The sequence below is a fragment of the Phyllostomus hastatus genome, unplaced genomic scaffold (assembly GCF_019186645.2).
Source record: "Phyllostomus hastatus isolate PE091 unplaced genomic scaffold, TTU_PhHast_1.1 phas_scaffold_60, whole genome shotgun sequence".
In the NCBI taxonomy this organism is placed as follows: domain Eukaryota; kingdom Metazoa; phylum Chordata; class Mammalia; order Chiroptera; family Phyllostomidae; genus Phyllostomus; species Phyllostomus hastatus.
The window spans coordinates 13,609,297-13,636,265 of record NW_025334038.1 but is presented as its reverse complement, the minus strand read 5'-3'; the positions used below and the strand labels follow the sequence as shown (position 1 = coordinate 13,636,265).

Sequence of the window (26,969 nt, the reverse complement as noted above, 5' to 3'; positions counted from 1 at the left end):
CTCAAGTTGTTACTTCAGTGAAGGCTTCCCTAAAATCTAAGGTTTTCTATTCATAGCATCTTAGGAGCTAATCAAGGCTTGAAATTCCATTAAAAAAAATCTTTTTTCTATCCTCCACTCAATAGTAAGCTGAACAATTCTAATTTATCCCTAACTTTATATCCAAATCATAGAAGAGGACCAGGTTCTATATATAGCAGGTATTGACTATATAGGGTTTTATCAAATAAATGAATAAATAAATATATAGGTGATATCAGAATCATGGTAGAGTAAAGCATTCCTTTCTCTTCCTCCTTTTTTGTAACAACTAATTAGATATCCATTGCCTAACAGAAATGTCCTTAGAATTACAATGAGAAACCTGGATGTTTCTAGTTCACTTGTGCTTCTGAAAATTAAAAAAAAAAAAGAGAGAGATCTTGTGGAGGCTTCAAATGCAAGGGAGTTGGTGAACTGGCCCCACCCCACTTGCTACAATCAAGAAAGCAAGAGCCTGGGAAATGCAAGACTAGGCAGATGCTCAGGGGCAATGGAGTTTTTAGTAGTCCATCCTGACTAAGGGGAGATTCCCAAATTCCACTGGAGTGGAATAAAGAGGCATTTGGATGCTGAACAGAGGGAAGAAGTTGCCAAGATGACTTCCTGTCCCCAGGAAGAGGCTAGACAAGGCAAGAGGCTAGGCTTTGGCGCTTGCAGTGATTACCTTTTTGGCAGAGGAGGTAGAGAGCAGTGACCTTCCTCACGGAGGAGGTGGTAACCACAAGACAAAAATCTAGAATATATTCACAAGATATAAAAAAGAGGAAGACAGCATACCACAATGAAAAACCACAAATTTACAAAAGCAGGTAGCAACAAAAGAAATATAAAACAATGGAGATTTTAAAAAATAAAAATACCTAGAAGCAAAACAATAAGATGGCAGTAACAAGTTCTCATATCACTAATCACTCTAAATGTAAATAAATGGAATTCAACAATCAAGCAAGAGTGGCTGGCTGGATTAAAAAAAACCTAAACAAACAAACAAACAAAACAAGAAGACCTTAACTATATGCCTATATGCTGACTACAGGAAACTAATTTCGTCTCTAAAGACACACACAGGCTCCAAGTGAAGAGATGGAAGAAGATACTCCCTGCAAATAGAAACCAAAAGAATGTGGGTGTAACCATACTTACCAGAAAAAGTAGACTTTAAGCCAAAAATAGTAACAATAGATAAAGAAGTCATTATATAATGATAAAGGGGTTAATACATCAAGAAGGTAAAATAAACATAAATATATATAAATAAATATATTTATATAAAATTTAAATATGTATAATTTTACTTATATAAAATATAAAAATATATATTTTGGGGTGTGTGTGTGTGTGTATATATATATATATATATGCAACATAAGAGCATCTAAATAAACTAAGAAAATGCTAACAGATTGAAGGGAGAAATAAAGACACAATAATACTAAAGGACTTTAATACCCCACTCTAAGCTATGGATAGATCATTCAAACAGAAAATTAACAAGGAAATGTCAAAACTAAACCAAATGGGTTTGACATACATAGTACATTCTACCCAACAGTAATAAATAGACATTCTTTTCAACTGCACATAAAATATTCTCGAGGATAGATCTCAATAGGACACAAAACAAATATTAGCAAATTTAAGAAGATTACAATTATATCAACTATCTTTTCTGACCACAATGGTATGAAATCAGAAATCAAGAAAAAAGCTGAAAAGTCTAAACAACACACTTCTGAACAATGAATGAGTCTAAAGTTGAAAGGAAAGTAAAAGTTATCTCAAAGCAAATAAAAATGGAAAGATGGCATATAAAATCCTATGGAATGATGCAAAAGCAGTTCTGAGAGGAAAGTTTATAGTGATAAGTTGCTATAATAATAAATTAGAAAGATTTTAAATAAACAACCTAAATGTACCCCTCAAACAACTAAAGAAAGAAGGAGAAAAGTAAGCTCAAAGTTAGCAGAAGGAAGAAAATAATGAGTGGAAATCAATGAAATAAAGACAAAATAAAAAACAATAAAAAGATCAAAGAAGCTAAGAGGTGGTATTTCAAAAAAATTTTAAAATAACAAGTCTAACTTTTAGTTAGACTAAGGAAAAAAAGGAGAAGACTCAAATAATTGAGAAATGAGAGAAGGGACATTACAACTGATACCACTAGAATACACAGTATTATAAGAGACTACAATGAAAAACTATATGTCAGCAACTCAGATAGCCTAAAAGGAATGAGTAAATTTCTAGAAATATACAACCTACCAACACTGACTCTGGAAGAAATAGAAAATCTGGAGAACAGCCCAATAATGAGCAAAGAAATTGAATCAGTAATCAAAAAACAGGGGGAAAAAAACCACTATGACCAGATGGCTTCACTGGTGAATTTTAGCAAGCATTTAAAGAAGAATCAGTGTCAATCCATCTCAAAATCTTACAAAATAATTGAAGATGTGGAAACACTTTCAAACTCATTCTACAAGGCCACCATTATTTTGATACCAAAGCCAGATATGGAAACTACAAGAAAAAAAAACCTATAGACCAATACTGCTGTAACTATAGATGCAAACATTCTCAATAAAATATTAGCAGGCTGAATTGGACACATTCAAAAGATTGAATACCACGACCAAGTGGGATTTATCCCAGGAATAGAAGGATGGTTCAGGACACACTATTCAATAAATATAATAAATTATGTTAATAGAAATAATTGTATGTCTGTTCTTATGCCCCTACCAGACTGCTTTGATTACTGTGACATTGCAATATAGTTTGATATCAGGTATTGTGATCCTTTCTCCTTTGTTATTCTTTCTTAAAATTGCTGAGGTTTTTCAGGGTTGTTTATGGTTCCATATAAATTTTTGAAATGTTTGTTCTGTATCTGTGAAATATGTCATTGGTATTTTAATAGGGATTGTGTTGAATTTATAAATTGCTTTGGGTGTTATGGATATTTTGATGATGTTAATTCTCCCATCCATGAAGACAGTACATGCTTCCATTTATTTGTCTTCCTTAATTTCTTTCTTCAGTGTTGTGTAGTTTTCAAAGAGCAGACACATATATCAATGGAACAGAATAGACATCTGAGATATGTATCCATTTCTCTATGGTCAATTAATATTCAACAAAGGGGGCAGAAGCATAAAATAAGGTAAAAATAGCCTCTTCAACAGATGGTGTTGGGAGATCTAGACAGCTATATGTAAAAAAATGAAACTTGACCACCAATTTATACCATAGAAAAAAATAAACTCAAGATGGATAAAAGACTTATAAATATAAGTTTCAACACTACAAAACATAGGCAGGAAAATCTCATATATTCCATGCAGCAATATTTTCACTGATATGTCCCCTAGAGCTAGAGACATAAAAGAAAGAATAAACAAATAGGACTTCATCAAAATAAAAAGCTTCTGCATGGCTAAAGAAAACATCAACAAAATGAAAAGAGAATCAACCATATGGGAAAATATATTTGCAAATGATATCTCACACAAAGGTTTGATCTCCAAACTATATAATGAACTTACATGACTCCACACCAGGAATACAAACAACCCAATTAAAAAATGGGCAAAGGATCTTAACAGACATTTCTCCAAGGAGGACATACAGAGGGCCCAGAGACATATGAAAGAATGCTTAGCATCACTAGTCATCAGAGAGATGCAAATTAAAATCACAATGAGACACCAGCTCACACCAGTCAGAATGGCCATCATAAACAAATCAACAAACAACAAGTTCTGGTGAGGTTGTGGAGAAAAGAGAACCTTAGTGCACTGTTGGTGGGAATGCAGATTGGTACAGCCACTGTGGAAAACAGTATGGAATTTCCTCAGAATTCCTTTGTGGGCACTATACCATAAGAATCCTGAAACACCAATTCAGAAGAACCTATGTACCCCAATGTTCATAGCACAATTTACAATAGCCAAGTGCTGGAAGCAACATAAGTGCCCATCAGTAAATGCATGGATAAAAAACTATGGTACATTTACATGATGAAATACCATGCAGCAGAAAGGAAGATGGAACTCCTGCCCTTTGCGAAAGCTTGGATGGAACTGAAAAACATTATGTTAAATGAAATAAGCCAGTTGGTGAAAGACAAATACCATATGATCTCACCTATAAGTGGGACCTAATCAACAAAACAAACAAGCAAGCAAAATACAACCAGAGACATTGAAATAAAGAACAAATTGACAGTAACCAGAGGGGAGGTAGGAGGAGATGATAGGAGAATAAAGGGGAAGGGTTGTCAAATAACATTTACACAGGACATATGGACAAAGCCAAAGAGGGTAGGATTGAGGGCAGGAGGTGGGGATAGGTGGGGCGGAAGGGAGTGGTGGGGGGATAATGAAGACAGCTGTACTTGAACTACAATTAAAATAAGGAAAAAAAGAATTATAAAAAGCAAATGATCATCACAATGAATTGAGAAAAAGCATTTGACAAATCACACACCCTTTCATGTTAAAAAACCCTCTCAACATTGGGTATAAAAGGAATGCACTTCAATATAATACACTCCACCTATTACAAACCCATGGCTAATGTTAAACTCAATTGTAAAAGATTGAAAGCTTTTCCTCTAAGATCAGGAACAAGACAAGGTTGTCTGCTCTCACCACTTTTATTTAATATAACATTGGAAGTCTTAGCTAGAGCAATTAGCCAAGACAAAGAAGTAAAATATATCCAGCTAGGAAAGGAAGAAATAAAATTGTCACTATTTGCAAATGATATGAATTTATATATAGAAAATCCCAAAGACTGAAAGAAAAGAACTATTGTAACAAATAAAAATAGTAAAGTTGCAGTATATAAAATGTACTTACAGAAAAGAGTCACATTTTTATACACTAATAATGGAACACTTAAAAATAAAGAAAAAATACCCCATTCATAATAGCATCTAAAATAATAAAACACCTAGGAATACATTTAACCAAAGAAGTGAAAAATATGTACAATGAACACTACAAGATTTTATTGAAGGAAATTGAAGAAGACATAAACAAATGGAAAGACATCCCTGTTCATGGGTTAGAGTAATTAATATAGTTAAAATGTCCCCACCACCCAAAGCCATGTATGTATTCAATAAAAGCCCTATCAAAATTTCAATGGCATTCTTCAAAGAAAAATTTCTAAAATTTGTATGGAACCACAATCCTAAAAAATAACAGAACAGGAGGTACCACACGTCTTGATTTCAAACTATACTACAAAGCTATAGTAATTAAAACAGTATAGTACTAGCATAACAATAGATACATAGATCAATAGAAGAAATTAGAGAACTCAGAATTGAATCCCCATATATTCAGTCAACTAGTATTCAACAAGGGAGCCAAGAACACCTAATGAAGAAATGAGAGTATTTTCAATAAACGTGTTGGGAAATTTGGACATACACATGCAGAACAATGAAGTCGACCGTTGTCTAATACAACTCAAAATTAAATTGAAATGGATCAGAGACTTAAACCTAAGACTTAGTTTCATAAAACTCCTAGAAGAAAATGTAGAGAAGAAGCACCTTGACATTGGTGTTGGCAATGATTGTTCTGATTATGATACTAAAATACACACAAAAAAGCCAAAAAAGGCACTACATCAAATCTAAAAGCTTTTTCACAGCAAAACAAACAATTAACAAAATGAAAAGGCAATTTACACAATGAGGGAAAAATTTTGCAAGCCAAATATAGGATAAGGGGTTAATATCCAAAATATATAAAGAATGCATACAGCTCAACAACAACAATAACAACAAAACCCAAACAATTAAATTAAGCAATAGGCAGAGGAATGAAATAATCTTTTTCAAAGAAAACAGCTGAATGGCATATAGGCATGTGGAAAGATGCCCAACATCACTAATCATCTGGGAAACGCAAGTCAAAACTACAATGAGATATTATCTCATACCTGTCAGAATGGTTAACATCAAGCAGAAGATAACAAATACAGGTGAGGATGTGGGGGAAAGGAAACTCTTATACCCTGTTAGTGAGATGTACATTGGAAAATAATATAAAAATTCCTCAAAAAATTAAAAATAGAACTACCATATAATCTAGCAATTCTACTTCTGGGTGTATATGCAAAGGAAATGAGAGTAGAATATGAGACATAGGTATATACATATATATTCCCATGTTTATTAAAGTAATGTTTATAATGGTCAAGATATAAAAACAACCTAAGTGCCCATCAGTAGATGAATGGGTAAAGATGGGGTATATATACACAATGGAATATTATACACCCATGAGAAAGACATCCTGTCATTTGTGACAATATGCATGGACCCTGAGGACATGCTAAGTAAGATAAGTCAGACAGAAAAAAGCAAATGTTACATGTTGTCACTTATATGTGGAATATTAAGAAGCCAAACTTATAAAAACAGAGAGTAAAATGGTGGGTGATAGAGGGGGTTGACAGATGCACAGAAGTTGTTTAAGGCTAAAACCTCACAACAGATAAACAGGTACTAAGTCCTAGAGACCTAAGCGCAGTAAAGTGCATATAGTCAACAACATGATGTTATAATCAAGCTTGCTATAAGACTAGAACTTCTTTCATAAAATGGGTCCATTACTTGCTTGTGATGTGTTTAATATTTCCAAAAGCCAAATCACTGAAAACAATTGTGTAGGCTAACCTAGGAAGCAGAGCAATGATAGCACCCATTTGAAAAACATCATTAAACTTTAAATTGCATTCATATAATGATACAGATATATCTCAGATAAAGACAAGCTAATATACACATTGGCAATAAAGATGAACTTGTATGTTAGAACTCAATTCAATTTACTTTTTCTGGTACTATTGAGACAGCTTGTTTGGAATATAAGATCTTGATGACAGAGACCAAAAATCAATCATTTTTCCCAAAGTTTGTTATTCAAACACAAATTCTTCCTGTATCCTCTGTAAAATTCCTAACCTGCTTAGTCTCTTTAAAAAGGAAAAATGCAGTAACCCCTCTCCTCAAATAGAACAGGAAATTCATAAACTCCATTGTAATCATAGTCTCAGCCTCCTCCATCAACATTTATTCCACCTTCATTCTTTTCTCCGTTCACCCATATTTTTCAAATTCTCTTAAAGTTAAAAACAAAAGTCGTCTGCCTAATTAACATCTCACAAACTCTCCTAGCTGGGCTACATAATTTCTTTTTTTTTCAATTTTATTCTACTATATGGGTGAACTTACATGTTGTATTATAAAACATTTAAAAATTAATTTTTCATTGGTATTTTGAAAACTCACTTATTAGAAACTAAAGGCCTAATTATATATAACATATATGTGAAGAGTACCAATGAACACCATTTGTATCGGGCTTTTGCTTTCTACAGCAACTGTGCTCTCCACCAGCAAACAAGCAGCCAGAGGAGAAATAAAGAGTGAGGTGAGGAAAGTATCCAAAACACGTTCCAGATAATCATGACATACGGATATGTGCATTTCGAATGTCAATAATTTATGAGAGACAGTGTGTAACATTGACAAAGGAGAACTGAAACAATTTTCAAGTAATAACTTTACTAATTCTAGACCTTGAACAGACCTCATGGGTTATATGTCAATGTTCTCATCTGTTACTCCTCATCCACCTCCTTACCAGAGCTGCTGCAGTGGGAGGGGTCAACAGGCCTTCCATTTTTATCAGAGCAGGCTATTGCTCGAAAGCGTGTGCCCTTTCCACATTGTCTGCCATCTCCAAGCACCTGCAGTCCTCGTAGAGGTTCCCTTCTGCTTTCAGGAAGAATACAATCTGACCAATTTCCATAAGGTTGAGATATAAATACATCACAAGGACACAGTTCTGTTTCCACTAGAGGGTACAGGTCAGGTTCCTGGCATTTCTCCTTCTTCCTGCTTTTTCCTGTTCCAACAAGAAATATTGATGCATTAATTTCATATCCACTGTTTTGTTAAAAGTCACTCACATTATTATATTTTAAAGCTCTTACAATATTAAGTCTTAAAGTAAAGCGTTTCTTATTTTCATTCCTTTGTGCATAGAATTAAATCCTAAGTCAATGAAAGCAACTCCCAGAGTAACTGAAATTCAAATAAACTTGACAAAAGTGTTTTTATGCTGGAGATTTGTACAGAATACTCAGGAAATGTTTGCTAAAGTGGCTCAACAGCTAGAAAATTCTTGTTTCTTTATTATTTTCCCAATAATTTGTTGATAAAAACAGATTGATTATATGCCACCATTTTCCTTGAAACTAATGGTTACCAGGGAAACTGACAAAATGGTATGAATGCCGACTCCTTCCCCCTTTTTTTTAAGTGACTTTTTTAAAACAGAGATTATTTATTCAAGGAGTGCAGCTGAGGGTCAGTTGGGTGTGACAGACAAAGTGGAACTTATTTTGGTTTCCATTATCCAGCAGCTCACAAACACTGACAGAAACACTAGACTGAGACAAAATGCTCAAATCATATTGGATAATTTAATCTGAGAAAAAGCAATGGCTTCTATCTTCAGAAACCTTTTATAATTTAGGTATTCTAAAATGTGACTTTACCTTACCAATGACTTTATGGGCTTTTTCGTTGTAATCCCAATTTTCACTAATGACAATGCAGACTCATTTTTTCAGAGCTCTGAGTACTTGATAATGTTTAATGGATTCCAAGTCTGACTGTAATTTGATTCAACTTTTCTGTTAACACACTTCTAGATTCCTAGAAGTTTTCCCAGATCTAGTAATTCCACTTCTTGTCTCATTAGTGGATCATTAGCTAGCCATGATCAGTTATTAAAAGTAGGCATCTTTATTGATGTATTTCCAGTCTTTGTGGCTCTTTTAAAAATACTGGGTACAAGCTGATGCATGAACTACTTTCTGCTTGTTAGACAGCTTGCATTAGACACAACAGTTCTACAGTTATCACCTGATGATTGGGTCTATGGCCTTCCTTGATGCTTATGGCCACAATAAATAAGGATTCCTACAGGTCCTGAAATGATCTTGCAGAAGCTTCAAACACATGACTGTCCCTTTGGGGGAATATATTCACTTGCCTCTCCCTTTAGGGCCACTTACTGAGAATATACTTGAAAAACACATCTCTGTTATGGTTGTGGGAATTTACTGATTGGAAGATATATCAGTGGGCTGTGATTAGCTTCTTCCTGTTAGCATTTCACTTACCCATACTCTGGTATTTTCCAAATGTCCATAAAGTACTATTATCTCCATCTCTTCTATTTCTACTGTCTTCTCAACACACTTAACCCTGGATTCTGAGTCAACATAAAGCTTGGAACTACTTATTCCTGCCACAGTAATGAAATAAACCCCTGGGATGTCTTTTATTCTTTTTCATTTTTTTTTCAGACTTGGTTGTTCAATGATAGTTCAGAGCATGACTGCATGGTCATTCTTGAAAAATTCTTTCCAAATTCTGTCACACCTCACCTGTTCATCCCTCTCCTCTACCTCGCACCCCACTACCCCTCTAGGCAGTTTTTGTTTGTGTTTGAATTTTTCTCCCTCTCTAGCTCCCTTAACTAATGGGCTTCCTAGAGTCACTGCCCTAGATTTTCTTCTTTTCTGATCCTAAATCTTTGCCCACTCAAAGAGTTTAAATAGTCATCTAGAACTCTTAAATCTCTCATTGTTATCTTCAGCCCACATTTCTTGCTCAAGCTTCTCAGCCACAAACTAAAAATCTACACCTAAAGAACCAATCAAATACAACCTGGCAAAACCCACACTCATCCTCTTAATATCACCATCTATCTTTCTCCTTGTGTATTTTCCAATCCTATCAATGTGACCAAGTCAAAAATTGGAATGTCATACTTGAATCATCTGTTGTACTACCTATATCTGTTTACTGACAAAAACCTATCATTCCAAATACCAGTATATCTCTTGAGTCTGTTCATTGTTTCCATTCTGACCAATACCACCCAAATTTAACTCACCTCCAAATCACCAGCTTAAATTACTACAGTGGCTTCTTCCAAAATCTTATTGCCACTTCTACCTAGTTTCCAAACTGCAGCCAGGACCAACCTACAAAGATTGAAATCTATCACATCACTCATCTACTTTAACTCTCTGGTGACTTATCACAGCTCATGGAATGAAATTTGGGCTCCTCACCATAGTCATCAAGGATCCATAGGATCTGAGCCCATAACTGCCTGCCTCCTGCCTGTGCTGAACCACTCAGCCTCTGCCATATGTGGATGAAAAGAGCGCAGTGATAAATCATAAATCCCTAACTAGGCAGGTCATGGTGGGTAGTCATGCCCCATGCCTTTCACTTTTTTAGTGAAAGGTTTTTAAGCAAACCCCATTCATTGTTCTTGTGACTCCAGGTTAATACACCTTTGAAATGGCAGAAGAAATGCCCCTCAAAGGAGTAACCACCCTTAAGGAACCATGCAATCCTCTAACCCAACCTCTGCCTTACTTTTCTCCACCCTCATGTTATCTTCCTTAATTTCTTTTTTTAAAAGATTTTATTTATTTATTTTAGAGAGGGCTGGGGGTGAAAAAGAGAGGGAGAGAATCATCAATGTGTGGTTGCCTCTCACATGTCCCCCACTGGGGACCCAGCCCACCACCCAGGCATGTGCCCTGATTGGAAATTGAACCAGCAACCCTTTGGTTTGCAGGCTGGCACTCAATCCATTGAGCCACACCAGCCAGGGAAAGCCTTCCTTAATTTCAAATGCATAAAAGAGACTGCCAAACTGTTATTCTCTGAAGAGCATTTTAGATCTTGCTCTGTGACATATGTTGTCAGCTTTGGCTCAAATATACTTTAAAAAAATTTCAAATCACTTTTAATTTTTCAATTACAGTTGACATAAAATATCATATTTCAGGTATAACTTATAAAAATTTTCTATAGGTTTGGACATTTTTTACTCCGACACATTATAAGCTAGTAATATTGAACATTTTTCAATTTCTAAAAATTTGGCTTCTGGCCTTTGCACGCCCTACTCCAGACATTCTCACCAGTTTTATCCTCTCTCCTCTCTCCTCTACTTAATGCCTACATGTCCTTCAGGTCCAAACTACATTGCTCCCTCCAGAAAGCCACATTGAACACACTCTTCACTTCAGGTCTAGTTGAGTGTTCTCATATAGTTTGTATAGGCAGAATAATGGCTCTCCAAGGATGTTCACATCCTAATCCCTGAACCAGTAAGCATGCTCCCTTAGATGGCAAAATAAACTTTATAGATGTGACTAAGATCATAGACTTTGAGATGAGATTATTCTGTATTATTTGGCTGGGTCTAATTTAATCACATGATCTTAAAATTAGAGGACCTTTCCTGATTGAATAGAAAGTCAGAAGAAATAGGACTACAGAATAATGGTCGCAGAAATGCAGTGTTACTAGACTTCAAGATATAGAGCCATGAACCAAGGAATGAGAGCAGCCTACAGAAGCTGGGAAAGGAAAAGAAAGAGTTTCCCCTAGAGCCTCCAGAAAGGAATTCCATCTTGCTAATGTCTTGTCTTCAGCCCCGTGAAGCCCATCTCTGACTTCAGACCTACAGACCTACAGACCTGTAAGATAATAAATTTGTATTGTTTTAAGCCAACAAGTTTGTGGTAATTTTTTACAGCAGCAATAAGAAAGCAATACAGCACCCTTTATAATAGCTCCTGGAACAGGTACTGCACTGTGTTGTACTACAGTGGTCCTACTCAGGTGCTACACTGAGTAGGTGCTACACTGAGTAGGTGCTACACTAGTAAAAATCTCTATCTCCCCTTAGACTGTAAGCTCTAAATTAGGATCATATCTAATTCCCAAAGCCTATCATGCATGAGTGGTAAAACAAAAAATTTTCATGAAATGATTGAAAGAAAATTTTAAGAAGGGGGAATAAAAGAGGGTAAAGGTAAAAAGAAAGAGTAAGTGAGATAAAGAGAGACAGAGAGGAGGAAGAAAGAAAATGTTCATCTGCGAGGCAACCAAAAGTTATTGGCAGAACAAATATTCTGTACCATATACGGTAGTGTCTCTATATTAATGTTTTCTTTCTTAATTATCTGGTGTCACAGTCTGAGGAATTTGAGCAAGTTAGTTAATACAGCTATAGTTCTCACAATGACAAACAAATGTTCACTGGTCCTTTGCTTATCTTCTAGTCAAAATCAGCATTAACATCTGAATTCAAATGAAATGAATTTGAAAAAAAAATCAATCCCTACTATGACTCTAAAGACATTTTTTCCCTTTAAGTCAGAGGGAAATCTGTGCTTGAGCCCACAAAAACACAGAACTATCAGTAAGTATTAAATATGTGTGTATTTGTTATCCAGTTTATATATATATTTTCACCAGTTCTATCCTCTCTCCGATGCCTACTGGACCATGTGATTAAATTAGACCCAGCCAAATAATACAGAATAATCTCATCTCAAAGTCTATGATCTTAGTCACATCTACAGAGTTTATTTTGCCTGGATTCATTGATCCTATATATATGTATAAACCTGGGCATATATTTGTAATGAATTTTTTCATCATTATATAACAACTTCTTTAATTACCACTCAGTCTAAAACCTGTGATGATCTAGTTTAGATGCAATGCACAGAACACCCAGATATTGAAGTCTCCTGTTAAAAATGGTCAAAAAGATTAGGATGATGCTGGCTTCATAGAAAGAGTTTGGGAGTCTTCCATCTTCTTGAATTTTTTGGAATAGTCTGTGAAGGATGGAGGTTAGCTCTCCCTTAAATGCTTTGTATAATTCTCCTATGAAATCATCTGGTCCAGGGCTTTTGTGTGTTGGGAGTTTTTTGATTACTGCTTCAGTTTCATCAGCAGTTATTAGCCTATTCAGGCTTTCTGCTTCTTTTGCATTGAGTTTTAGAAGATTATATTTTTCTAGAAATTTTTCCACTTCACCTAGGTTTTCAAATTTCTTGGCATACTTTTCTTTGTAGCAATTTCTTACAATCCTTTGTATCTCTGTGGTGTCAGTTGTAATCTCTTCTCTTTCATTTCTGATTGTGTTTATTTGGGTGCTCTTTCTTTTTTTCTTGATGAGTCTGCTTAAAGTCATGTTCATTTTGTTTATCTTTTCAAAGAACCAGCTCCTGGATTCATTGATCCTTAGAATTGTGCTTTTAGTCTCTATGTCATTTAATTCTGCTCTGATCTTGGTTATTTCCTTCCTTCTGCTTGCTCTCGGCTGTCTTTGTTGTTGTTCCTCGAGTTCTTGTAGATGTAGGTTTAGGTTGTTTGTTTGAAATGTTTCTATCCTTTTTAGGTATGCCTGCAACTATGAACTTCCCTCTCAGATTTTTTTTTTATTTATTTATTTTTAGGGAGGGAAGGGAGTGGGGGGGGGGAGAGAGAGATATCAATGTGCGGTTGCTGGGGGTTATGGCCTGCAACCCAGTAATGTACCCTAGCTGGGAATCGAACCTGGGACACTTTGGTTCCCAGCCCGCACTCAATCCACTGAGCTACGCCAGCCAGGGCTTTGAACTTCCCTCTCAGGACTGCCTTCACCATGTCCCAGTTTTGGATTGTTGTGAGTTCATTTTCATTTGTTTCCAGAAAATTTTTGATTTCTTCCCTAATCTCATTCTTGACCTATTCATTGTTTAATAGCATGCTATTTAATCTCCATGAGTTTGAGTGAATAAACAAATGGGACCTCATCAAAATAAAAAGCTTCTGCATGGCTAAAGAAAACAGCATTAAAATGAAGAGAGAGCCAACTATATGGGAAAACATATTTGCCAATGATACCTCGGACAAGGGTTTGATCTCCAAAATATATAAAGAACTCACATGACTCCACTCCAGGAAGACAAATAACCCAATTAAAAAATGGGCAAAAGACTTGAACAGACACTACTCCAAGGAGGACATACAGAGGGCCCAGAGACATATGAAAAGATGCTCAGCATCACTAGTCATCAGAGAGATGCAAATTAAAATCACAATGAGATACCACCTCACACCAGTCAGAATGGCCATCATGAACAAATCAACAAGTGTTGGAGAGGATGTGGAGAAAAGGGAACTTTAGTACACTGTTGGTGGGAATGCAGACTGGTTCAGCCACTGTGGAAAATAGTATGGAATTTCCTCAGAAAACAAAAAATGGAACTACCTTTTGACCCAGCAATTCCACTGCTGGGATTATACCCTAAGAGCCCTGAAATACCAATCCTAAAGAACCTATGCACCCCAATGTTCATAGCAGCACAATTTACAATAGCCACGTGCTGGAATAGCCATAGCTAAGTGCTCATCAGCAAATGAGTAGATCAAAAAACTATGGTATATTACGGTACATTTGCACAATGGAATTCTATCCAGCAGAGAGAAAGAACGAGATTCTACCCTTTGCAACAGCATGGATAGAACTGAAGAGCATTATGCTTAGTGAGATAAGCCAGGTGGTGAGGTATAAATACCATATGATTTCATCTTTAACTGGAACATAATCAACAAAAGAGAAAAGCAAACAAAATATAACCAGAGAAATTGAAATTAAGAACAATCTAACAATAGCCAGAGGGGAGGGGGTAGGGGACAGTGGAGAGAAGGGTTTCAGGAACTACTGTAAAGGACACATGGACAAAACTAAGGGGGAAGGTGGAAGCAAGGGAGGGAGGTGGGGTGGGGGGGAGTTGAGGGGAGAAGATGCAGACAACTGAAATTGAACAATAGTAAAGTAATTTTAAATAAATAAATAAATAAATAAATAAAAATGGTCAAAAAGAAAAATAAACACCCTAGATGGTCCTCTATTTAATGGAGTGGCTTGTATGTATGTGTTTGTGCTTATCCACATGTGTCTGTTAAGTTTAAGAGTCACACTGTGTTATGGTCTAAGCTGTCACTCATCTCAGTGGTTGCTTATTAAGTTTAATACCAAATTACATGGAAGAAATTAAAATGTACACATTATATCACAATAAAAATAAGTCTTCAGAAGTGTTCAATACATTACTCTTTTTTTCAACAATGATATTAAATAATTTATTTGTTTGGTATTTTTTTGCACAATTCATATATTTCATTAAATTGACCAGTTGTTTTTGTTTAACTTAGAAATTAAGACACACAAAAGGTCAATTAGCCAGCTGAAAGCATAGCAGTTAATAATTTAGAAAAGAAATTTAAGTAATTCTTAAGATAGAGGTTTCAGAAAAAATGTTCACCAATTCTTCAATTATTCACATAAAAAGTGTATTTTGAACAAATTAAACTTATTAAAGTTTTGACAATTCATAACAAACTATGCTAGCTGTAAAATGAAAAAAAAATCCTAGGATTTTCAATATTTTTCTTTCTGAATTTGTAAGTGCAAAATATCATTAGTTAACTTTAATACAAAGAAAAACTGGCCAGTAATTAAAACTCTTTTCCCCTCTATAGGAGAGTCTCATGTATATTTTTAAAGATACAGAAAAAAGATATAGAGTAACTAGGATAATGGCTTCTAAAGCATTATGTATGAACATGCAAACCAATTTTCCCTAAAGTTACCACTGAATTTGAAATTATTCCTGTCATACACATTGTATGCCATTATGCTGTTTTATATTAGAAACATAAACAACGTTGCATAAAATTATATATGCAAAGATTTTTGTAGAGGAAAGAATGCAATGTACAGCACATTTTATTTGATGTTTCTATATGGGATTATAAATTTCCTCTATACTTATGACTGGGCTCCTGATTTGTATGCAGAAATATTGTAAAAGGCTCTTACCCATTAAGTAAACCTATTAGAATGAGTTAAATTTAAAATAATCTAATAAGCAATACATTCAAACAAAGGGGTATTGAAAACAAGGGAATTAGCACTTGAACTGCTGGTAAGAATGATCATTGTGCTGAGTTCTTCAATGTCAACACCAATTTTACTATCTCAGTGATTATTTTGGCATTTTTCCCTGTGGTTCTCCATTCACTGAATTAAGTTTTCTATATATGCAAATACATGTACAGTTAAGAGAAGTTCTGACATATTTACCTAGACAAGCAGTAAGATATATTACTGAATCAAGTATTTGTATATTAAGGCAAAAAATGCTCCTGGACCTTGATTAAACTAGTAATTGCTTTAATTTCCATTAAATTTTATGGATGCAAACAGAAGCAGTGATTAATAATATACCACAAAAGCAGAATCCATGTATGTAACTTGATTTTTACCACACACTACTAAGATTTTTAAATGCTAAATTGTGCTTTAAGGAAATGGCAAAATACAACGATATTAGTTAAATTACCTTTGATGTTCTTTACAAGTCAATGGCTGCTTTCAACCTTGTTGAAATCCTGGCATGACAGACACCAGAGACTTAGCCATTAACTATTCCAAGCAAGCCAGTACATATATTGTCATTTATTACTACAGGGCGTGTCAAAAGTAGGTGTACAGTAGTTTGTATGGAAAACATATAATAATAAATAATAATACAAGAATAAACTGTTTCATGTACTCACAACTGTAAAGCTACTTTTCCCCCACCCTGTACAAAGATTATAAAGCTCTACAGAGAAGAACTTCATAACTACAGAGTGGTTCTATCCAACTTTCACACATTTCACAAATATTAATTGAATACAAAGGATGTGCTAAGCATAGACACAGAGGATATAATGGCAAGGAGGGGTTGGGAGAGGCAGAGACCTGATACAATTGCCTTTCTTTCTAGAGCTTACACTGACTGTCCTTGGTAAATTCAGGAGTGCATCACTGGTCTGAAGCTATGACATGAAAAGCACACCTCACCTGTGAGCTGTCGCCGTCTGCTTCGGGTTGCTTCGCAATTTGTGGAGCAGGGCGTAAACTTGGACCAAGCAGTGAAGGTGCAGTCATCTCGACATGGGACAATGCATTCTTGCACTAGGGGAGGCATGTTACTTGTCCCCTTGAGGCATTCAGTTATTTCTGCTGAGTGGTTATCATTAGAGATGCATGAGACAACTAAAAAAAAGTACAAATGGATTATTTTGTTATTTTGATCAGATAAGTCTGCTGATGGTTCTTCGACAAAAATAGCAGAATCCCCCAATGTTTGAAAATTTAGTTATTACTGATTTCAAAAGGGGCTCAGCATAGCTAGACTTATTTCTCTCTGAAAATTAAATGTTTATTTTTGCCAGTGGAGGTATTTGAGGATTTCATTGGTTACTTCATTAATTCAAACCCTGCATTGACAGCACCCAAAATAAATTTCAGTAATTTATTATGTATGTCCTGCTTGTGAGCACCTGATATCTAGGGGCAATAGAAAACTAGATAAGAGATCCTGTAACAGTGAGTAGTATGAAGACAAAATGAAAAAATGCCACAGAAACATAATCTGAACCCTTCCTAGATTTTCTTGGTTTGCTTATTTAACTGTCACTTCTGGAGATGGTCCTCTTTCACTTCACAGTCAATATTTTAAAAATAATTTCTAGTGTCAATAAGTAAACTTTTTTCCCCTTATTAAAATTTCAGGAATAGTTAAAAATTTTTCAAGTACAGGCATAACCTATTCAGATAATTCCCACTACAGCCATCCTACCCATTGCAGATAACTCTCCAAAGTTTCTTTCACACACTTTTTTCAACTGGAATGCCTCTAGTCATACCATAAAACAAGTAAAACATTTATAAAATTTTACTTTTTTTGTTTGATTTTTGCATTATTGATTTAGTTATAAATGATATATTTATGCATCTTTTATTCACCCTGGTTAATTATGGACTCTCTCCAAGGATATATCTTTATATTCTCTAGACCAGCATTTCTCAATTATGACATTAATCACCTGAGGACTTTTAAAAATTACCTTTAGAGAGAGAGAGAAGGAGAGAGAAGGAAACATCCATGCCAGATAGAAGCATCAGTTGGTTGCCTCTGGGATAAGCCTGGATGAGGGATTGAAAGCATCCATGCCCAGACTGGGATCAAACCTGCATGCTAGGCACGTGTCCTGACTGGAAATTGAACCTGCAACTCTTTGGTTATGGGACTATGTTCCAACCAACTGAGACACACCAGCCATGGCGGCACTATTGATGTTTTAGATGGAATATTTTTTATGTGGGTACATGAATGTTTCCTGTGCACTATAGACTATTTGGCAGTATCTCAGGCCTCTACCGATTCTAGATGCCAGTAGTACACATACCCTTCCAGTTGTGAAAACCAAACACTATTGCAGACATTGCCAAACACTGCCCCCACTTGAAAACCATTCTTCTTCTTCTTCATTTTTTGGCATGTGATTAATATTTAATATTTAAGAGTAAAAATAGGATAAAATAGCATGAGACACATAAATTCAGTAAAATACTCTTAAAGATTTTATATATTTCTTCCACAGAAAAATTTGATTGTTTGCCACATTTATATTAACTTTTTGAAAACCATTTTTCTAAATGGGTTCCTAACCGTGGACATCTAGGAGAATATAGAACTTCCATGGCATGACTTCAGATACACTGTATCAGCATCTCTGGGGGAGAACCCCAGGGCTATTTTGTCTGCAAGGGCCCTGGCCACGCCAGGGTCACCACCACCCACATTTGGCATGGTGACTTTGGACATGGTGCGTGTTAGTGGATATTTGCTGAGTTCATCATTGTAAAGAAACCATAGTGTAGGATCATTTTTTTTTATTATAGCTCCTTAAAATTTACCAAGTTACAAGGAATAAATAGGCCACAGCTTAAGATCAACATTGTTAGAATTCTTTGTATAAACTGCTCCAATACAAGGGTTAGTATACATAGGGAAGGGGTTCCTTTAAGTTGTCCATTCTTCTTATATTCTGAATTATTTTCTTTATTGTTAGCACAAAAAAAGGACAAGTCAATCTGAGTAACAATTTTTTAAAAACTGGTGAAAATCAAACCTATCTAAAGTTTTAGGACCAAGGAATTAGCTAAGGTGACAATGATGCACACACAATAATTCCCAGTTTGTACACCTGCACTGTGGCAGGTGGGACTACTAGTTCAGCTTGAATAGTTCTGTGTTTAACCACATCAGGGAATGAAATTCATCACACATAAAGCCAACATCAGCTGTATTTTTATTGGAAATATATAAATAATTTTATTGGGAATATTTTATTGGTAATATTTGATTAGGAATATTGGGAATTTCTATGGGGATATTTAATATTTATTGGAAATATTTAATATTTCCAATAAAATATAGTAAGATACTTTCCTAAGTGGGGTACAAGCAAATGTTATTTGAATTGCATGTTTAGATAAATAATTTGGATTCAATTTGGGGGCTTTTTATCAGGCCAAGTCAATTTTTTTTCAAAAATGGCATTGCACTGAAAAACACTAAGAATTTTAAATACTGCCAGAAAATGTTGGTGTGTGACATTTAAACATCTCTTTTCATATATAAATGAGGATTTTTCCAATAATAATAAATTATTTACAATACTCAAAAGAAATTCTAGAAACTGCATGACTAAAATTTGAATACTATGATAAATAAACTTTAAATGGTATTTTGAACTTCTACAAACTATTTAAAGTAGTATACACTGGATTTTTGAATGTCTATATCAAAGTATTTTGCATTAATAAAGGACAGCATAAGAGATTTAGAAAGAATAGCTTTAGCATATGTTGGAATTAAAAGATATTATTGTCAAATGGGCATAAATCCAAACACAAATCTAAACACTTGGGATTTATGTGAACTGAGATTTGTTACTTACATTTTTTATGCTTCAGTCTCCTCATTTTTGAAATAAGTATAATAAGAACACTTATAACAAAGAATTGTGAGAATTCTAAACAGTGTCTCATACATACTAAGGGCTAAGTAAGTGCTGTTAATTGTTATTATCCTTTATATTTGTTTTCAAATTTGTTTTAAATCAATGAAGCCATAGTTCTCCTATCAAGTACATATGCAAACACACTCACTCTCCATGACTCATTTCTTCCTTGGCCATCCTCAGAATCTGAAGGATAAAGACGATGAGAAAACTGTGGTTAAACCTTCACCTTATTCTAACACTACACTGAGAATCATCATTGATCAACCAATATATCAAATAAGCCTCTAACACATCCACAGAGCTACACAGAACAAATCAGATTCATCACTCCTGTACAAACCGATTTATTAAAGTAGTCTAATAAAGACTCTAGAGGTCTCTAAGCACCATGTAATGCACTCAAAATGGTAGCATAAAGTTAGCAACACCCACATTAATCTGAAGACTGCCACTCTGTGACTACTGATAATCAAGCAACCCAAGGATGAGCAGCAGTTGACACACTACACAGATCACACAATCATCAGTGTGGTCTAGGCATTAAACTTTTCAGATTTCTTCAAGTTCAAGATTCTGATTTCTTTTCAAGTGTTAAAGGAGTAACTAACAAAACAAAAAAAAACACACAAAGTAACACATATAGAATGGTTATCAGAGGAGAAAGTGGGTGGGCAATGTTAAGCACATAAAAGGACCACATTGATGGTAACAAAAGAAAACTCGACTTAGGGTGGTGAGCGCACAATAGAGTATACCGATATCAAACTATCATCTTGTACACCTGGTTATTATATAATGTCATTAACCAATGTTACCCCAATAAATTTAAATAAAAATCACTAAATCACTAGAAAAAAAATCAACAAGTCAAATAAAGTAATTTTCTTCTTGGAAGTGGTCTAGTATAAAAATAGTCATTTAATTAATAAATATTTGATGAATGACTAGATATTGAACCTTAGTAAAGGGTAGAAAAACACTGAAGAAATTGCTAGCAAGAAGTCTGCAAAATTAGAAAACCAGCAAAAAACAAATACATGTACAAAGAAAATGAAAACTGAAGACAGAGAAAATAAGAATAAGTGGTAGCCAGAGGTACAACCCAAGGCAGAGGTCTGTTCCACAGGGCAACTATAGGCAAAGATATTTTAAAAATATTAATTATTTTTTACATACAATATAGTGCTGTGATTAATATTAAAGGTGTAGACTCCTTAATACAGAAATCCTCTTTAGTGGAGTACGCTAATCAAATTTTAGGCCTTGGTCAAACAGAATTTATGGTGGTTCTCAATTTTTTACTGTTACCTTGGGCAAATTATGTAAACTCTTTTAAGACTCAGCTTACTGGAATCCAGATGATGGGGATGATAATAATACCTACATCATATAATAAATTGATGCTGATGAAGTGCTAGGAATAGAACTGAGCATTTAGTATATCAGTACACATGTCTTGAGAGTTATACATTATTATTAAGAAAGTTACTGGAAATGAAATGTAAGAAATGGTGTTAAAAAAGAATCCATCACCACTTGTCTTGATTCTTGATTGGGGAAGTTTCCAAATCCCACCAAACTCTTTTGACCCCACAGAAGTGTGACTGGAGCTTAATCTGAATTACAATGCTGAAGTCAGTAGCTTCTTCCATGGACAGCCTTCCCAAGGATATTGTAATTCCAAATAATGCTCTGTGCATTCTGCTTGGTGTCAACAACAATTAAGCTTGCAATTCTAGGAAAAGTCAGAAACTGAAATCTAAGGCCTGTAGGCTTGTTACTTCCCAGAAGTAACAAGATCAAAATTCTTTTTTTTTTTAAAAATATTTTATTTATTTATTTCTTAGAGAGGGAAGGGAGGGAGAGAGAGAGAGAGAAACATCAATGTGCAGTTGCTGGGGGTCATGGCCTGCAACCCAGGCATGTGCCCTGACTGGGAATCAAACCTGCAACACTTTGGTTCACAGCTTGCGTTCAATCCACTGAGCTACGCCAGCCAGGGCTAAGATCAAAATTCTTAACAAAGCTTAACAAAGAGCTTAATGAAAGGAAAATGAAGATTTGTATAGGTGTGCTGGCCAGTTTTACATCTTTATACGTCACTTCCTGAGGTGGTCATATCCAGCAGAAACAGGCACCATGCCCCTCTGTGCTAAAGCTGACTTCACAAAGATTTTAACCTCTAGGTAATATTTAGGGGCATCTACCAAAGCTTTTCTGAATATTAGAACCATTTGGGCTTCACTACTGAAGAGTAATAAGCACAAATCAGAAGACATAGCCTATAACCTGGGATCAGTAATGAACCTTGTTAAGGACATGTTCTTTCCCTCCATGATGGTCTAGTCTAGGCACTAGACTTTGTTTATATATGTAAATATTTATTACCTGCACCTTCATCCCTAATAGACCTTACAGAACTTGATCTATTCATCCATCTGTCCACTTACTTGGTCACAAAATACATATATAAAGAACCGTGACCAAAGATAAAAGCAATGTGTGTGCGCACATATACATGTACATATAAATAATCAGTTTCCAGGAGGCTACTAGAGTAGTGGCAGTGATGGGCAGGTAGACAGATATAGAACGTATTGCTGTTTCCCCTATAGTAATAACCAATGGGGAAAACGTGGCACAGAAGAAACAAGTAGGCACTTCAGCCTTGAATGGAAAGGATGTGTAACATGCAGGCAGGAAAAATAAGCCATCACAGAGAATTTATCTGTCAGACATCTGGTATTTAGTTGAACTCCGAGTCCTGGGCCTTTCAGATCATAGCAAACCACTTGCAGGCCACAGTCTGGAGAAAAGGTCTCTTTGGGTGCTTTTAAGTATTTAACAAACTGTACTATGCTGGTGGGAAAGGTCTTTCCATTAGGAAAAAGAGAGGCAATTGCTTACTGACCCTTCTTGGCATATATTTCTACCCGACCTGAATTGTTTAAGGGAGTTGACTCTTCAATGCTAAATTATATTTTATTTATTAAACTTGAAATAGTCACCTTTTCTGGAGGAAAATTGTACTCCCAGGTAAAGTTAGTTCAAATAGTTCCAAAACAATCTCATTACTGCACTGTTTGAAATGTAGCTATATTAAGTGCTGGGCAGAAAGCTTGTAGGGCAGCTGCCTGAGACAGCTGGGTGTTCTTGATCAGGAATGGCGGAGAAGCAGGCGGTTGAGCTGGGTCACTCGGACAAGAGCTCTCAGACAAGAGCAGTCACCTGGTAAGTGGGTATGGTAGGCTCACAGGGAGCCCTCCAAAACCTCGGTGAAGCCTGAGGTCAATTTTCCTATTCATAGTGTCTAGCAATACATTTCATACAGAGAATTGCACTCAGCTACTTCATCTTTCTCTGAATTACTAAGACACACTGAGCCCTGAAAAAGAATCAGCAGAAAGGGGAAAAGAGTTACTAATTGCTTCCCCCTGTTATCTGAATTTCAATTCTAGCAGCATGGGAAAAAAATATCCTGACACAAAATGTACAATTACTGAGAATTTAATAAAAGAAACAAAGCAAATAATTGTATAAATTCTCAGATTACTAACTATAACTACATGGCTAGTCTTTCCACTCCCTGTCTCCTCTATGCTGCGATAGTGAGACACGCCATGATATGTCTGCCGCTTTTTAGTTATGACATGAGAGTGGGGGTTGATGCCCTTATCACAGGAAACTATAATTTCTGCCTGGAAAAACTAAATAAGTGATGGGACCTGCTGTTTCAGATCTGCCCACACTCGTCACCTTCACCAAGGACACTGCTGTTCCTAAATTACTCCTGACCAGAGTTCAACTCTAACAGTTGACAAGAAAGAGCAGGAAGAATTCCTTTCAAGAGGTCACGATCTCCAGAAAATAGGGGTAACATGCTAGAAAGACAGAAGGGCTGTTAGCTTGCTGTCCTGAGATTGTGCACTGTTTCCGTTCAGGTACAGAACTCAGTTTGCATGCACGTCAAGGTGTAGAGAGGGTGGGCAGCAACTGCTCGGCTCAACCAACATTCAAACAACATATTCTAAAGTCAGGCCCTAGTGACATACGGAGGGAAAACAAAAATATAATTTCATTGCAGTCAGTGACCCTCAAGAGCACAATGCTGGGGCCTCAGGCACTGGGCAGTCAGAGGAGCCACATGAGGAGACACAGGAAGATGAGTAGCATGTGCCTGGAGAAGATGACATGAGTCAGCCAGGGGCCAGGCACGCCACATGCCCATGCAGAGAAACAAGCAATGTGTCTGGCCAGCTTCCTGCCCTTATTTTGCACATGTGTAGGACACTTCAAGTACCCTTCGCTTAGACTTGCAGCACTTACAATTACATGTTCCATATCTGTGTAGTGAGGTTACTAACTTAATGACACTATGCCAGTTGCCCCTAATATGCGTGGGGTCCAGTGTTAGAACACGGGAGGTCACAAATTACTCTAAAGAGTATAACTGAAATTAATAGATGGTTCTCCTACCTTAACATGCATATCTTCATAATGTCTTGGAAAGCCAGTTTTCAATATAAATTCTGGATGTCTTGGAGTTTCAGGCTGGAATGTGGCATCACAAGGATAGTGGGCCCAGCCCTGGGTCCCTTGTCAAAGATGCATTCCACCCTCTTAGGGACCTTCTTGTGCACTGTAGTCAATCCCCAAAGCTCAATTCACACACCAAACCCCATTCCCACACCCACGGCCTCTGGGCCTGGGGTGTACACACAGGCACCGCAAGCTTTCTTCAGAGGTCACACACAGAGAAGATATGCCTGCATGCTGCAGAGGAGGGGGACAGTAAGGGGAGCATGGGCTCCAGTGGGACTCCTCACAGTGGGAAGAAGGAGAGCTGGAAGGAGGCCAGAGAAGGGCCCTCCAAGGCACAGAGACCAGGCAGCCCATCTCTTGCTGAGTCTAAGGGCAGGACTGTACTCTACTCCAATTATTTCATTAAAGACTCACATACTAATCCTTAACAGCTGCCTCCCTATAGGCAATCAGGAAAGAGACAAATGCCAATTAACATTATCTCAGTGTTGGCCACTTTAATCAGTTTACTTCCTATTTTAAAATATATATATTTTTAAAATAGGAAGTAAACTGATTAAAGAAACCATACTGTAGGATCATTTAAATAGGAAGTAAACTCATATATATATATATTAGGTAAATACACAGTCTTGCTGTTTCAGTCACTCCCTCTTTTCCTCTCCAGGATGGCATCTGGGTGTCTCTGGCTGCCAGCAAGGGTCTTCGATCTGCATAATGGTCCTTCTGAAGCTCTCTGGGTTTCTGACAGCATCTGAGAGGAGTGGCCCTTGTGCACTTGGTGACTGCTTGCCCTGCTGACATTCACTGTTCCGGTCTCACCTCAGACTAAAAAACTCACGACAATTCCCTCTCAGCCTGGTAGTCCTCTGGCTGATGAGGTCTCGCCCTACCTTGGTGAGTGGAACACACAGCTGGGGCTCTATGATCTGAGTCCTGAGAGATCTAGCATAGGCGCACCTGATAAGCCTGCCAGACAGCATCAAGTACCGCTCCTGCCCTGGGGCTAGGGAGAAAGAACTTCTAGAGAGTCTCTATGACACAAGAAACTCAAGAATAATCTAAGGAGGCATTAAGGCACTCCTTCTGAACTGGGGCCCCTATAAATCATCTCTTCTCAGAGTTCCAAACAAGATATGGAGCAGAAACACCTCAGCTTTTTTCTTTTTCCTCCAACTCTCCACATCTGGAACATTAGCCCTGAGTCAGGGGAAAGCACAACACACATTCCTTCTGCTCTCCCTGGCACCTCCCCCAGTCTCTTCCCTTTTCCTTCCCATCACCACCCTGGCAAGAAGAGAGGACTTTTTTTTCCTTCTTTCTGTATGGAAGACTTTCCCTGCATTATATCCATCTCCTACCTGAAGTGGCATTTATCCCTGTCTCTCCCTGATGCCATAATGACAGTCAGAATTCAGAGAGGGAAATCTTATTGGTTTAAGGATATAAATTGGGAGGAATTTTTAAAATATTAAAAATACAAAACCTGTCATGCACACACCTCACCAGTAGGTGCGGAGGCTCAGTAGTGCTGAGACTGTTGGCTGGCTTGCGTGCTTATGTGTCTCCTAGAAAGTGACCAGCACGCATTACACTGCCACTAAACACAGCTGATGGATTCCTTCAAACCCACCATGGAGTAGGGGAGAGAGGTAGTTGGTGTTAGGTGCTGAAGGACTTACACACTCTGCTCGATAACTCTGTTAGTCCCTCATTAAGGGCATATCTCAGTTTATTGTGCTCCACTTTATTGTACTTCACAGAATTTTTTTTTAGCAAATAGAAAGCAAGACCCTCTACCAGCACAAAGATTATGAATTGTTTTATTTCAGTGGTCTGTAACCAAACCTGCAATATCTTTGAGGTATGCCTTCATTGGGAATGCCCCATGAGATTTTTTTTTTAGTGCCAGTCTATTTTGGGGTATTATTGTTTTCTTGTTGCCACTGTAACAAATTACCCCAGATTTAGCAGCTTAAGACAACAAAAATTTACTTTCTTACAATTTTGGGAGTGACAAGTCCAAAATCAGTTTCACCAAGCTACAATGGTGTCAGCAGGGCTGGCTTCTTCTGATGGGGAGAGTCAGGGACCTTCTCTTTTTCAGCTTGAGAGGCTACCTGATGCAGACAATGGCCACAGTGACTGCGCCATTATGGATGAAATGAGACATTCACACAGACTACTGAGTCTGGTGGAGGAAAAGGGACAGCATGGCTTTTCTTTCAAGGGGAGCAAAAGCCTCAGCCCTTGCTCCAATGAGCTTTTATTGTCTTACTGGGCACATTACATGATGGTCATCATTAACTATGCACAGGCTCCCTTTAGGTGGTTACCTTTTACAGAAAACAAAGGAGCCAATGCTGCTAATCACATCACAGAAGAGGGATATTTGCAAATGAAAAGGCAAAAGTGGTTGAACCAGTTACATTCATCCTTGGAAGGTATAGCATGGTTTTTAGGAAGTTGTTTTGCAGTAAATGTCCTAAATTCAGGATTTAGCAAAAAACAAGACTCATAGAAGCCTAGGTACATCGCAGGCCTGATTCTC

At 36.6% G+C, this 26,969-nt stretch overlaps 1 protein-coding gene across 1 annotated transcript in view; it reads right to left on the bottom strand.

The window, feature by feature from the left end:
• The window catches only part of THSD7B (thrombospondin type 1 domain containing 7B), a 776,886-nt gene that overhangs the window by 258,762 nt on the left and 491,155 nt on the right, over nucleotides 1–26,969 (bottom strand). Inside the window, exons 12-13 of the mRNA XM_045826088.1 lie at nucleotides 16,863–17,057; nucleotides 7,710–7,973 (exon numbers count right to left, since the gene is read on the bottom strand). Coding sequence (XP_045682044.1) covers nucleotides 7,710–7,973; nucleotides 16,863–17,057 — 459 coding nt within the window. The remainder of the gene's footprint in view (nucleotides 1–7,709; nucleotides 7,974–16,862; nucleotides 17,058–26,969) is intronic.